Genomic DNA, 14987 nt, shown 5'->3' with positions numbered 1-14987 from the left:
AATACCTTCTGTAGGAGAGACCATCATAATGTGGAATGTTTTTGCTAACCAGCTGAAAGTTCCTTGAAAGAAAAAGAATCCTGAGTAAGCACTACACACGAGTATTAATTACTATTATTTATTAGGTGCCTGTGATTGCTTTTCGGGCTCCCTTCCCTGATTGTGGTCTCAAGTTGAACAAATTTCACCAATTGCCTGACAAAAATAAAACTTGGCAGCCATTGCAGGTACTGGCAGCACTTAAAGGCCTTTTAAATAGTTTTACATGGCTGCTACTGAAAGACGGGCTTGTTCTGCGCAGTGCACAGCCAGCCTTCCCAGAGCACATTCCCAGGCTGGGGAAGGGCTGAGCTGCTGGTTTCCCTGGAAAAGCCACAGCTGGGCTCTAGACACTGCCACAGGCACCAGGTGAGGGTTTGTCATCCATGTCTGATGCAGCAGCGCCTGAGGCACTGAGCCAAGCCAGGGTGGAGGGGCTGTGCCAGGCACTGTCCTGGCAAAGCACTGGCTGGGGTGGGAGGAAGAGCAGCAATGGGCAGCAGCAGGGCCCACAGCAGACCCACTTCTTCCAGATATTCAGCCCCTGCACTTTGCTCCAGGAGTGTCCCTGGCGCCCATCCTACTGTTGGAAAACACCTCCATGTTTTAACTTGGATTAGCCTTTCACTTGAATGCACATGAGAAAATGCCTTTTAAGAAATCATGCTCAGTTTTTCTCTTTTTGCTGGTTTTTTTCTCATTTTCACCTTTTTCCCTTCCTTTTATTAATTTAAGGGGCACCCTCTCTTGGCTGTTGGAGCAGATATTGCTGTAAGCAGAGGGGTCAGAGCACCAGCTCTGTCCCAAGCCAGCTCCATCCCTGTGGCTGCTGCCCTGTTCCCCTGCTAAGGACACATCCTCCCAGTCCCTGCACTCCAGCAGGAGGCAAAGCAGGATGAGGAGTGCAGTGCTCAGGCAGCATAGAATGATATTTTTCTCCTCAAAACTAGAAATAACAGGCACAATACCATACAGTATTAGAGCCCTAAGCTGTACAATGAAACATGAGGGATTTGGACATTTGATACATTCCTGCATCTTCCCATCCATCATAGAGAGAGGGATGAGCTGCTCTTTGAACATCTTGGGTTTGTAAAAAGTGGCAAGAGTCTGTTAAATATACAAGGGAAATTGCATGGCTGATCTCAGCTGTTGGCTGAGCACCTCACCTGAAAACTTGCCAGGGTTTCTGACATGAAGGGATGCTTTGCTCTGCACCCTACAGTACAGAACAACCAAGGAAAGTGAACCAGTGACCTAAATGTTCCATAGTGCTTGGGCTCCATAATAATGGGCTTTGTTTAAGTAGAATTTGCCACCCATCCATAAAAAGTAACTTCAAACTTTTAAATGACATTTTTTTCTAATGCCTGAAGCAACGGTGGTCAGGAAACCTACATTTATAGTGGAATGTATGGAAACCAAAAAAAAATACATACAATTGGAAGCAAAAAAGGCACCATTTCAAAGGTTCTTGAACGCACTGGGAAACAGTCAAGGAAAACTATTTCAGCCTAAAGACATGTAAAGCTTGTGACAAAACCTAAATAAATCTGTGTGTGGCAATAGGGAAGATGGGTGATCAGCAGTAACAAATAGGTTTAAAACCTGCTGCTGCTACAGGAGGCTAAGGGAACCAGTGCTGAGGGCTAATGGGAGTAAAAAGAAAGGCACTTAAAAATTTGGGGGACAAAATTTGTAATTTGAGCCAGTTATAAAACCACTGATGATGAGATTGATGAGGTAGCAAAGTAAAATACAGGCCAATTGGGTAGGTGTTTCTCATCTGTATTTGGAAGGATGCAAGGAGGTTTGGGTCTGTGTTCTGCTGTGAGGGACCAAAAGCAGTTACTGCTGGCAGCAAGGAAAGATGGAAACTGAAATTTTATTCTCCAATGCAGCTGTCTTAGACACAGGTGTCTTTAGAGACTTCATTGAGAAGCTGATTGAACCACTAATGTTGATTTTTAATAACTTTTCAAGTTGAGGATGGATCAGGGCACTGCCAGAGTGTTTCTGTACTGTGGAAAGGTGAAAAGGAGAATTTCAGTGCAGCAATTAATTTTGCAAAGTGCCAGCATCAAGGTAAGTGGTCTCACTTAGCCTCATGTTGGTCCTCTGCAAAATACCAGAGTGGTTAATTTGGGATTTCATCAACAAATAACTAGATGCTAATAAAATAATGAAGATCAATCAATGCACTTTTCTGGAAAATGAAGCTTGTTAAACCACCCTGTTATCACAGACTCATTTAGATTTGAACAGACCTCTAAGGTCCTCAAATCCAGCCATGAACCTGACACTGCCAAGTCCACCAGAGGTGTTGGGAAGCCTGGTTCTTTGTTTTGGTTTGTAATACAACATGCCTGGCTGCTAAAGACAACTGTGATGCTGTAATATACTGCAATTTCTCCAAGGTATTTGGCTGGCATTATATGGAATTAACGAGGCACATGGCAGAGAGATTAAATCTGCTTCACTGACAGATCTCAAAATGTAGTTGTTAATGAGAAGGTATCATTCAGCAAGGCCACTGGCAGCAAGCATTTCTTCTTCTCCAATGCTATTTAATACATCTATCAACAATCCAGGTAATAGAAAATCTCTCCTGATAAGGCTGCAGGGGGCTTAACACTTACTGGCTACAAAACATTACAGAAGGAGCTATTTTATCAGTTCCCTGAATATCTCTGTTGAACTGTCTCAAGCCAGCAGTGGTATTTTAAATACAAAGTAAGACACAGAGCAAGCACACTCATAGCAGCCCTGCTCCCTTAGAAAGCCAGGCTCTCAGAGGAGGACATAAATGAGATCACTCAGAGCAGCACAACATGAGCTCACATCACAGTCCTCTGGATAAAAGGTCAGTGCAATATTGGGGATATAAAACATGTCCCAACACCAAAATGAAAACAAGCTAAAGCTGGGTAGAGCAAGTGCTGCTGTATACAGTGCTGGGCGATGAGTGCAGGTCCTGGGTCCTGCATCAACATGTGGAAATACCAGCAGAAGTTCAAAGTGAAGCTGCCAAAATGACCCCAGATTGCAAATCAAACCTTTGACATGAAACTCAAGGAGTCTATCAAAGAAAGGCTGAGAGGTGACTTGATCACTGGGAGCAAATGGAGAAGCTTTCAGTCTCGCAGACAAAGGCGTAGCAGGTCACAAGGGCTGGAAAGTCAAGTTACACATCTCGTAAGTGAAGCACTTTTCCAACAGCAAGGATAATTAAACAGAGAAGCAGCAAGGGAAGGGGTGAACTCACCAACACGCGCTGTTTTTAAGAGGAGATTAGATACATTTCCAGGAGAGATGCTGCCTGGGGAAATGTCCATGGCCTGCGTATACACAAGCACAGATTAACTAAGCACAGAGGTCCCTTCTGACCTTAGCCTGTGAATCTATAAATTCCTCATTCCACTCATTAGCATGGATCACAAAAAGCATGGTTTAAAAGCAGCAACATAAACAACTTAAAAATTAACTGCATGCTATTGATCTCCTCTCACCAGGAATCACTCAATACTGAATTTGCTGGGAAAAATCTTGACCGCATCACTTTTATTTTTATCTGCTTTGTTTCTACATGTTAGTGATGAGGGAGCATGATAGCCTCAAGCAGAGGGAAAAGAAATGTGTGTGACATTCCCTGCCTGTGAAAAATTAAAGGTCCATTCAAATGGTTTTAATATCAAGTTAAATTACTTTGAATGAAAAATGAAAAATAAATGGTTCGGTCTCCAGCTCACAATCAACAGAAGAGCAAATTGAGGATCATTTTCAGATTAAGCCCAGCCTGATGGAAGCCAATAAGAAATTCATGCTGATGTAGAATTAACCCTTTGAAAGATGGTGCTAAATGGGAAAAGAGCTATAACAGGCCTGAAGCATTTTAAAATTCACTGAGAGCTTGAACACCTTCCACACAACAGGTGAGGGAAATATTTGACATTTCCCAAACATCAGGCAAGTGTGAGCTTTTTGCCACACACCCTTTCTATGTTTGGCAGCCCCTGTTTATTTGCAGGATCTTGAGATGGTGGACAGCAGCCAACAGGAATGAAAAGCCAGGATGAGATGATGACACCTTGCTCTGCCAGACACCTCCCTCCAAAAAGACTTGCAGATATCCCTCCCCTTCAGCGTGGCACTGCAGGTGGGAGTTCTCCCTTCCTGCAGTGCCCTTCAAGGGTTTATTTTTCCACAAGTGAAAAGAATACCAAATGCATTCCTGTGCATGATTAAAAATTCCATATTCTGCTTGCTTAGAATGCAGGCAGCGTGCAAACAGGCTTGTGCTACAGAGAGCCTCCACGGGGCAACCGCGGCAGCATGGTGGTGCCAGCAATAATTCCAGGGAAGCTAATTTAGTACCAGCAATTCCCAACAGACACCAGAAAAGCATTTTCTTCCTCCTCCTCTGACTGCTAACCAGTAAGATTTATTAGATGGTTCTGCTGAATGGAAATCTTTAATAAAACTTTGACTCAGGCTGAACAGCACAAAACCAGGGTCAGTGTGGGGATTATTTTACACATACACACACCCCCCCACCCCCACCTCTTCTTTTCAAGAAGGACTTGTTTTTGAACAGCAAAGCATGGTGCTTCCTGTAATGACCTGCCAGGCATTGCTGACCTACAGCGCCAGCTACAGCCTCCCCAGGCTGGCTCCTTTCTGCCTTGTAAAGCTCATGGTAACTCCAGGCACTGGAAGGGATTGGAGCACAGCTTGTTTGGATGGATGTTCCCAGGTGCAACTATTATGAAACTGTTATGGAACATTCCTCAGTGGCCATGGGCTTCCCAAACCTACAGGCAAGAAGGTTGGTGTGTTCAGCCAGCAGCACTTGCAGCTGGAGATGTTTGTAGTCCAGAAGGGAAAACCAAAACCTTCTAGCCTATCTGGAAGGAGACATAGGTCTGGGGCTCTGCTCCACAGACAGCAGTGAGAGCTGCTGGAGCTGCTGCACCAGACTAACTTAGTAGGCAGTAATTTCTGTAGGAACTGATGACATGAAGGATTGTGGTGGGCATTAAAGCATAACTGATACAGACAGAGCACTCAGGCCATTACTGATGTGCTGTGGACTGTGGAGTAAAACACTGCTGGATTTCAGCAACAAGTAACGGTGCCACGTGATAGCTTTGGATCATTAGCAAGGGAAAGTGCTCGTGGAGTAGGGGAGAATATAACTGGAGCTTGGCCAGAACACCCACACTAATAATCCTGCTCCAGGAAGGGGTATGATATCCTCCTAATTGACCATGACTAATCTCGACCCTCATTTATCCATCTCATTGTAAAGATGACACTTCTGGCAGCGTGACACGGCCACCCGAGCTCAAGCCTTGTGCGACACAACACCCTGGCTGCCACCACTGGGGGCTGTCAGCACTGCCACCAGGCAGGGACAGCCACCAAGCAGGGACAGCGCCTTGGCTCCCTGACTGCCACCACCCACGGACACAGGGCCAGCAATGCCTTTTGCTCCAGTGCCTCAAACCACCGTGCAGGTGTCTCAGAAAGGTCCCAGGCTCAACAGAAAGCTCAAGGAGCACTTGCAGCTCTGCCTGGCACTGCCCAGAGCCACACCCTACAGGGGCTGGGACCCTGGAGGCTTCCCTGGTCCTAACACCAGCTCCATCCAGTTGATGAGCATCCTGGAATTACAGAATATCCTCAGTTGGAAGGGATGCACAAGGATCATCAAGTCCAGCTCCTGTCCCTGCACAGGACAACCTCAAAAATCCCATCAGCATCATTCAGTTACACTTCCAGTAAAGCCTTCCTGAAATCTTAGGTCAGGAAGGAAATTCATCCACTAATAAATGCCGGGATCTTTTTTTTTTTTTTTTTCCTTCTTTTAAGCAGATCCTGTGTCGACCTAACTGGTAATACTCAATAATGTTCATGGAACTGCTTTAAACAAATGTGTGCTTCTGCATGCATAGCCAGAAATGAGGAGGGAAAAGAATATTGTTTGAGGCCTCAGTAGATACTAAGCTGCAGGCAGTCAAAACAGTACACTAATTCAGCCATGTCAAATCTTTTGCAACCCTGAGAGTTAAAAGACAGAATTTTTAACAATTATATGTTAACATTTCCTGATGAGGCTGATGTGATATTTAGGACTGAGCAGGAAATTTTAAAGAAGTAATAAAATTACCATTTCTTGTCATCCCACTGCTTGATGCTATGTCCAGCATGTCACTGGGAGAGATAAATGCTGGAGCAAGAGCACCCAGGCATTCACCTCTCAAACACAGAGGAAAAAAAGACAGTGATCCTCTGCTTCCAAATCTTACTGCCCATCAGGAGACTTCCATCTTCTCACTCTACTCAGCTCTTGTCAGGCAGCACTTTCAGTTCCCACAGTCAAAAAAGACTGAAGAGGGTCCAGAGGAGGGTTGTAAAGATGTTCAAAAGACTAGGGAACCTGCCTGATGAGGGAAGATTGAAAAGTCTTTTCTCCCTGGAAAGAGATGGCTCAGGGGACCCTCAGAGAGTATTCCAGCACTAAAAGAGCAGTCACAAGGAGGATGGAAGCTCTCTATTGACAAGGAGCTGTGGGGAGAAGACAATGGGGCAAGAGGTAAAAGCTGCACAAACAGAGGCTTCATCGTGATGCAAGAATTCCTTACATTGAGATCAGTCATTCGCTGGAACAACCTCCCCAGGGATGTGGTGGAGTCCCCATCACCAAAGGTTTTCAGGATGTGATTGGACGGGATGCAAGAAAATCTCATCTGGTGCCCCTTTCCCACAAAGGTTGGAGCTGATGATCTTTCAGGGTCTCTTCCTGCCTGGGTTGTTCTTGCATTTTTTGGTTCAGTGATTCAGTTTGTCCATCAAGAGAGCTGTCAGAGAGGGACAGTCTCTGCGACTTGTTCAGCCTGGGCAGGGACTGAAAGGTGGATAGGCAGGGAAGAGATGTAAAGGGTGTTTAGATTACACAAGCACACCAGTCAGGTCCCCACCAGCCCTTGGCACACCTCAGCCTCATTGGGATTTTCCTGGGAGTGTGATCCAGAGCTTCATGGAGGTCAGCAGATGGATGGGACAACCCATGGCAGTGTCAGGGGACAGTCACAGCATGATCCTCTGACACTGAGCATTGCTTGGGAAATGAGGATGCCCAGGCACCTCAGGAGAATCAGTCACAGGGCAGGAGAAGCCTCGCTAGTGAACAGCAGTAATTACCTGCAGAGTAGAAAGCTGGGTCATTCATTAGCCTGCATGGTAATAATTTGCTGTAACTCATATTTTTGGAAGGAGTGGCTGAAGTGATCTGGATTTGGATGCCCATTACCTTCTCCCCAGGCATTCTGCTGGAGAGATGGAGGTCTGGCTGCTCCCCAGCCAGGGAAGCCACTGCCCCAAAGCCATCAGGGTTTGTGTCCCTGCATGCAGCAAGGCTCTCTGGCACAGAGCTTCCTTCCTTCCTTCCTTCCCAGGCTCTGACAGCCTGTAATCATTTTATCTCTCTGGATTAATGGCACCAAGCAATAAACTCGTATCCTAATTATTGTAATTATTTCTTTCTTTGTATGTCAGCCTTGGTAACGATGTTTTTACAGCTGATGGGATGGAGGGGAGGGGAGAAACGAAATATTGTCACAGTAAAGAAGAAAGAGCAATGAGCATACTCCTTTCAATTCACTTTTCTTAAGGTTTTAGAGCCCACTTGAGTTTTCTGTTCTCTCAGGTCCCAGAAATTAGCAGTGATTGTCCTAATACTACAAAGTAGCAGCAATTTAGGATTAAATTCCTAATTATCTTAAGCATCTACCTGCCACTTTAGCTCCAGAGATGGCTGAATATCTCCAAAGTTCCCTGTTCATGAGGATCCACTGTGTGCTCAGAACTATTTCTTCATGGCAGGAGCAGCTCAGTGCTTTGCTTAACCTCAGGCATGACTCACAAGCATTATGCCAATCTTATCTATGGGAATTGCATACAGAGGGAGCAGAAGTTGCTCTAATCACCATTTAAAATTCATACAGTCTTCCAGAGGGTGGAATTCAGCATCCAGTTCTTCCCCACTGTATTAGCACCATGATGGGAAGGTACAGGATTGAGCTGGGCAGGAATTCTTTCCAGGGCTGTAGCCCAGGTTCCAGAGAACAGGGGCAGCACTTGCCCACTTTCTGTAACCCCAAATCCAGAGCATGGGCTGGGGAGGAGCCCAGACCCAGATCACTTTGAGAAGGTTTCCTTGGCTGCTCAGCTCTGTGGTGACAGCAGCTCTGGCTCAGAGTAGCTCCTACCAAACATGCCACAGAGAAGATTTCACTGCAAGGAGTGTGGGTGGCTAAGATGCAACACAAGAATTTGTAAAGCACCCATGTCCCTGTTTAGAGCCCTAACGTGAGATGTCTGAGGGAACACCAGCACTCAGGGCTGAGCAGCACAGAGCCAGCAAGGAAGGGCTGGTGCCTGCTTGCCTCCTGCTCCTGTGGTCACCTGTAGAGTCTTCCCTCTGGTAATGAATGACTCCATGCAGAGGAATTTCATCAGTTAATGAGCAGGGAGTGGTGGACCAGCCTTGTACATCAGTGGTGACTGAGGACTGAGATCCTCTCTGTATTGGTGGAGGTGCTGCCATCCACACCAACATGTCCACACCAGGAAATCAAAACTAAGGCCATTCATGGACAGCAGACTTTGGTCATCAGCACTGATGGAACCAGCCCCAGTCTCCATGCTCCACACTAATACTTGTTTCAATTGCCCATTATTGATAGTTCTTTAGACAGATCTTTTCTGGGGCTCTTTTGGAGTTGTTTCGTTTTTCCCACTTAACAAAACTTATCACCCATTTAATTTTTATTTCCTTTTTTGCATCAAGCATTGTGAAGGAGTACTGTTTTAATTAGTAATCAGCATTTCATTAGAGAACCAAGGCAGCAGAGTTGCTTTGTACAACAGTCCATCTCTGACATTAGACCTTCTTCCACATCCCAAAAAGCATATCCCAAACAAATTAGCTTCCATCTTTTTCAGCTTCACAATCCAGAAAAAAAAAAAGAGTTAAGCAAAACCAGTGACTACTGCCCAAGAGCCTTATCTCTCAACTCTCATTCTGCTCATTTCAACAGCCCCTCCACCACATCAGGAGCCTGGGGTGGGGCAATCCTTCCCCCTCCTCAGGCCACATTTTGCAAGCTGAAATTCCCAGCCTGCCTAAAGAGTAACTTTTTCGTGTCCAGAGATGGGCTTTCCACCCCTCAGCAAATATCCTAAGTCCAAAACTGTTGTTTAATTGGCACATTTCTCTGATTTACTGGGTCGGCTGGTCCTGCCACCTCTGCTTCCTCCTGGGCATAGAGACTGAGCCTTGGCAGGAGTTTCTGCCAGGCAGTGCCTCTCTGCCACCAGCTCTGGCTCCTTTGGAGGTGAGCTCCTTCTCTTTCAAAGCCATCTTTCAGGACGTCACTTGCGTTACTCAAGTCCTTATTCTTCCCTGTTTCTCCCTGACGTTGGAAAAATAATTACCCGTGGTTCAGTAAGTTCATTAGCAAACTCCCTCAGGAGCCTGGGCTATGCATCATCCAGCCCTGCTGGTTTGTGGATAGGCTCTAATCAAATGTTTCAAGTCTCCCTCTCCTTCCCCCTCCTTTCAGATTAACAGTTATTTTGACAAGATTCTCATTATTTCCTATTTCCTGGCGGTACCCAGGGACTAGGCTTATTTGAGTCCTTACTGTTGTCATTGTGAGTTTATTTTTAACCTCAGGCTCTGCTTCTCCACAAGGACATCAGAGTCTTGTGTTCTTCAGAAGCACGTGGCATTGTCGGTGCCATTTTAGTCTCAGTTCATCCTGTGTCTTCCAGCACTCTCTGGCTTTTGCCTTTATCACTTTTTATCATTTGTCTTCCCAGTACGTCAAAATTAGCCAGACAAAATTACTTTGTTTTTACCAAGAGTAGAAGTTCACTAAGCTTTTCCACCTTGTTAGATCTAGGCCACCTTCTTGGTTGCAATTAGTTTCTCTTCTCCCCCTCTTGTTCTCCCTGCTATCCTTTGCCACGTACATACTCTCCGAGTCTCCCTTTTCCTTCCCAACATAATCATTCACCAGCTGCTCTCCAAACGGAGCAGAAAAACCACTGCCAACCCCATCCAGATTAACAACATCTTTAAATCAACTTGGAAGGCAAATTTGGGCTTCCTGGCAGATGAAAAGCAGACAGTCTCAGTTTTGGGTTCCCCCCACACAGTGTGAAGGCAGCACGGAGCACACGGCAGGCCCTGCATTGGCTTTTCCCCCCCAGAGGCCTCTGCCATGCTCTGACATTCCCAAATGCACACATGGGAGGCCAGCCCCATCTTCTTCAGCCCAAAGCAGTGTCCTGCTGTGTGCTCAAGAGGCCAAGGCACAAAATGGAAGGAAGAGGAAGAGATGAGACCAAGGGACAATTTTTCTTTCAAATACCTTCCACACCTGTGCACCTTCCTTCTTACCAGGAGCCTATGGACCATGGGATTAGTCCAGCCCCATTATTCCTGATTTACATGAGGTACCTGAAGTCAAACACTTTCATTTTAGGAAAGCAGTAAGGTCTTTTATCTTCTTTAGATGCCAACAAAGAGCTGCCCTCTCATTCCCTCAGCCACACAGCCCCGGCCACCACACCTGTGTGCCCCAGATCCCCTTTCCCTTGGACAACTCCAGGGTACACAAGGACAAAGCCAGCAGGATCTCTGGGACCCCATGCCAGGACACAACCATGGAAGGGGCCGAAGAAACAGAACACACTTGAAGATTTTTACTCCCCATTTTGCAGCATTCATTAACAATTAAAGAAGTAACTTGATAAAAGATTTTATTCCAGCTGAGGTCTTGGGAACCCCAAATTGTTTGGATTGGTTTTGCATGTGCAAAGTATTACAGGGACACAACACTCTGCCACTTTTGCTGCAGATCCCAGGTGTGGGCTGGAGAAAGATCTTACTTGGACTTTTATCTGTTGTTTACATTAGAGACAACAGTTACCTACCTGGCAGGAACACAAAAAGGATTAATTTTGGGGAGAGAAAAGGAGAGAGAAGAGAAATGCCCACACAGCTTTCTTTATACAGATAAGAACAAAAGCTGTATTCATTGTTTACCCATTATTATAAAAGACTGGGTTTGTTTTAAGCCTAAAAAGAAAATTGCTCAGTAAGACAACTAACTCTAACTTTTTTTCTTTTTTTGAAAAACACAGTGCTGTGGTTCTGGACGGAAAAATCTATGCTACTGGTGGGATTGTCAGCAGTGAAGGACCTGCCCTGGGAAACATGGAAGCCTATGACCCTAAAACAAACACGTGGACACTTCTACCAAATATGCCCTGCCCCGTTTTCCGACACGGCTGCGTAGCAATCAAGAAGTACATTCAGAGCGGCTGATGTTCCCCAGGAGTTGGGTGGAGAACTGTTTGTACCTGCTGAAAGCAGGCAAGAAGAATACTGTTACTTAAGGAACAAAAGCAGCAAAGCCAGCCAGTGAACATATTGCTCTAAAGTCTTGAATAGTGTCTACATTGAATGTAGAAAAATCATCCTCACCTTTTGGTGAACCAGGAGCAGAGAGCTCCGTGCTATGTAAGATATTGTAACTTAATAATGCAAGGGTGTCACTAGATGTTATAGTGGCACTTGTTCTGGACATCGGCTTTTGGTCAACCCAGGTGCAATAGAATTTCTCATATTTTTTAAGCTGGGGAAGAGAGGAAAAAAATAATCTGCATTTTACTTTAGAGCTCAAGCTTGATTCTTGAAATAACCATGCAGATTAGTTTTACTATTACACTTTAGGCATCAGTCTATTTGAAAGGTCAAAGTGTCCTTACCACTTTGATTCCTACATTTGTTTCTAATACATGCTTTTCAATACCAATGACTGAGAGAAATTTTGTGTGACAGATGGCTTATGTTGGTGTCAGTCTTCCATCAGATCAAACAAATATTTCAGTTCTCTAGACAAGAGCCCAAAAGCAGGGTGAGGTGGGGACTAGGGAGAAGAAGAATAGCCATTGGTAATAAATTCCATGTAAAATGATGAAAACAAAAGGTCTGTTGGGCTGGATGAGTTTCTGCTCCTGGTGATTCTCGTGTGGGCACATGTGGCTGTGCCCACAGTGGCGGGTGGGAGGCTTCTAAACCTTTTCCTCTGGGTTTCTGCTGATGCACTTGGCAGTGAATTCCCTCAGTGCAAAATGGAAACAGCTTGGATTCCAGAGGCATTCTCCTGATAAACCCACTCTTCACTTCTGGCTGGAATCACAGTAAAATACACAGCATAGTGTGGGTTTGCCACGTGCTCATCAAACACAGAAGATGCCTCCTGTGGTTGCGCGCTCGGTTTTGGCTCTCAACCAAAATTCCTTACGTCGGGATACACGCCACTATCTTTTATGTAAAGGCTGAGAAGTTTTTTATTTTACTTTATTTTTCAAGTTCCTTCCTTAGGTGTGGAAGCCTTATACTTTTTATTTACAGATTTTTAACACTTGAGTTTAAAGCCCATGGTAGAAAAATGCATAGACTTAAGCCCAGTGTAAGAGACTTCAAATTATTACTATGTAGAGTTGTACGTATATGCACAGCACAGGGGTTATATTTTTATATATATTAAAATATTGTCTATCCAGAGAGCATTGTGATGTGGAAATTCTTTTTAAATTTATACATAAAAGGAACAAATGGGAGATGGACTGGGTAACACAGAGGGGACCGGGGAAAGAATCTTAAAATTCAGCAGTAGAAAGTAACCCCAAGCTAAGGATTGTCTGGTTTCCTTCCAAGCAGAAGGAAAAATCTGCCATACTTGCCTTTGCAGACTCAAATCCCAAATGCCATACCAGTAATTCAAGGAGTGTCCTGTACAGGGTGTGGGTGAGATCTCGCATTCAATATCTAGTTGAATTTCATACCAAATACAGTAGCCTTTTTATATGAAGGGAGGTCTGCCTACAGCTTTGGGGAAATCAATGCAGATGTTTAGCTAATCATCTTATTTTATTAATAACCATTTATAAAATAAAATTAAAAAAAAAAAACAAAGACATTTGTATCTTGCAGTATTTAAAGAAAATGTGCTCGAGTCAGCTGAGTCAAGCTATAGGGTGACTCAAGCCTCTCATTTTGACAGTGAGGTTCCAGCCTTTGTTATGCAGTTGTTTTATTTATTCTTTAAAGAAAAGAAAAATAATAAGCACAACAAAATTATATACTAGTATGTCATTTAAAGTATTTATGTCAAACAGGGTGCAAGTGTGAACCTAAAGATTGGAGCACAAGTTTCTAACTGCCTGGGGCAGGACTAATTTTAGTGTTGGTGTGTGTCTACCTCCAAAGGAGGTGCTACCTGTCAACAACTGAAACACATTCGACATTTTCAATTTAGCTTATTTCTTCATTTCTCACACTGGAACAAAACTGGCTATTTCTGTGAATAATATTAAAAACAGGGTTATCTGTAATGGTATTGTATATAGTTTATGTTTACTGTTAAGTTCTTGTTATATTATAATAAATATATTTATAGATCTAGATTCAGCATCCAGATTGGATTAATTTTGTCATGATTGATCAAGGAAAAACACTGCACAAATGGGGACTTCATGTTTCAACCCAGCCAGGGATGAAAATGTATTCATTCTGTCTAGTTTCTCTTGCAAATCCAAAAATTTATTGCTAATACTTAAACACTCAGAAGCTTCCAAAGTGCTTTCATTCTCATTTCAGAAAAAAATCTCTTAAAAGTAATTTTAGATTTTATTCAGAAGGACTGGTTTTTTGTTCATCTATTTTCCCAAATGTACTATTAAGTAAAGAACAGAAGGGCTCAATATAGTTTAGGAAACGATCTTGAAGAAAACCCTTGATAAACAGCTTCTTCATTTTTTTAAATGAAAGCAAAAATTTGCGCTGCACTGCTGCTGCAATGTCTAAAAGATGAAAGCTGCATTTGCCCTATGGTCAAAATTCCTTCATATCCAGTGTGGGAGCTCTGTACCTCACTGGATGCATCGTTCAGAGAGCAATTCCATGCAACTGTTCATGGCTTCTTTGATGTTTCATTAGGGTGTCATCTGGTAGTTGTAAAACTGGATCTGGAACAAAGATGAGCCAAATATAACTAGTCTCAAATACCACCACAGTGGAACATTTCAGCAGGATCTGAGTAGGTAATTTCTGTTCTGCACATTAACAGAAAGAGCCTAACATTTATTGAAATTGTCTCCAGTTCTTACAGAGTATTTAAGAGCGTGAACTGCAGTTTTTCAACATTTTAGTTTAGGCTTAGTGGCTGAGGTTGAACAGCCTGTGAAGATTACTAAAAGCCTTGCAATTCAATATTACAAAACCATGCTGCAATAATCCAGACCAAGTGGGGTGAGTTGCCAACCTTTCATCGAGGCTCTGCACAGATCTCTTACTGAGCACTAGTCAATAATACTTGGTAGGATGAACAAGACACAGACTATTTACTTTACTTGTATGTGGAAATTATTTTAGTACCCTTCTGGGAAGTTGGCTGAGTGCTTATGCCAAATGAATCATATGCACATATCTGCTCAGAGATTTTTCTTCTTAAAAGCTTTAAGAAATTCAGGGGGACAGGCTGGCCCAACAGCCTCTTTAGCCCGCTGGTGTGACCCTCCCCTGGCCCACCTGGGAAGGAGAGTGATCTCCAAAGGGGCTACTCACTGTGCTCAGGTAATCACCCACCCCTGACAATTTACACAAGTCATCTCCCTTCTCCTGTTGTTTCATCCAGCAGCAAACACACTGTACTAATAAAACCTCAGCAACCCCATCTTCTAATTAACTGCAGGTAGGTGTTAAGGCTGAGCTTAGCACAGTGTAAGAGCAGCACTTAATTAGGAGCGCTGGGCACACTCCAGCTTGCCCTTGGAGGGGGCAGACAAAGCGAGCCAGCCCAGCCCCGCGC

At 44.1% G+C, this 14987-nt stretch overlaps 1 protein-coding gene across 1 annotated transcript in view; it reads left to right on the top strand.

Moving 5' to 3' along the window:
- KLHL29 (kelch like family member 29) overlaps positions 1-13582 on the top strand; it is a 389148-nt gene extending 375566 nt beyond the window's left edge. Inside the window, exon 14 of the mRNA XM_059469632.1 lies at positions 11254-13582. Coding sequence (XP_059325615.1) covers positions 11254-11437 — 184 coding nt within the window. The 3' untranslated portion in view covers positions 11438-13582. The remainder of the gene's footprint in view (positions 1-11253) is intronic.
- Positions 13583-14987: the final 1405 nt, after the last annotated feature.

The sequence above is a fragment of the Ammospiza nelsoni genome, chromosome 3, assembly GCF_027579445.1.
Source record: "Ammospiza nelsoni isolate bAmmNel1 chromosome 3, bAmmNel1.pri, whole genome shotgun sequence".
Lineage (NCBI taxonomy): Eukaryota > Metazoa > Chordata > Aves > Passeriformes > Passerellidae > Ammospiza > Ammospiza nelsoni.
The sequence above is the reverse complement of the archived record's forward strand: the minus strand, read 5'-3'. Positions and strand labels throughout refer to the sequence as shown.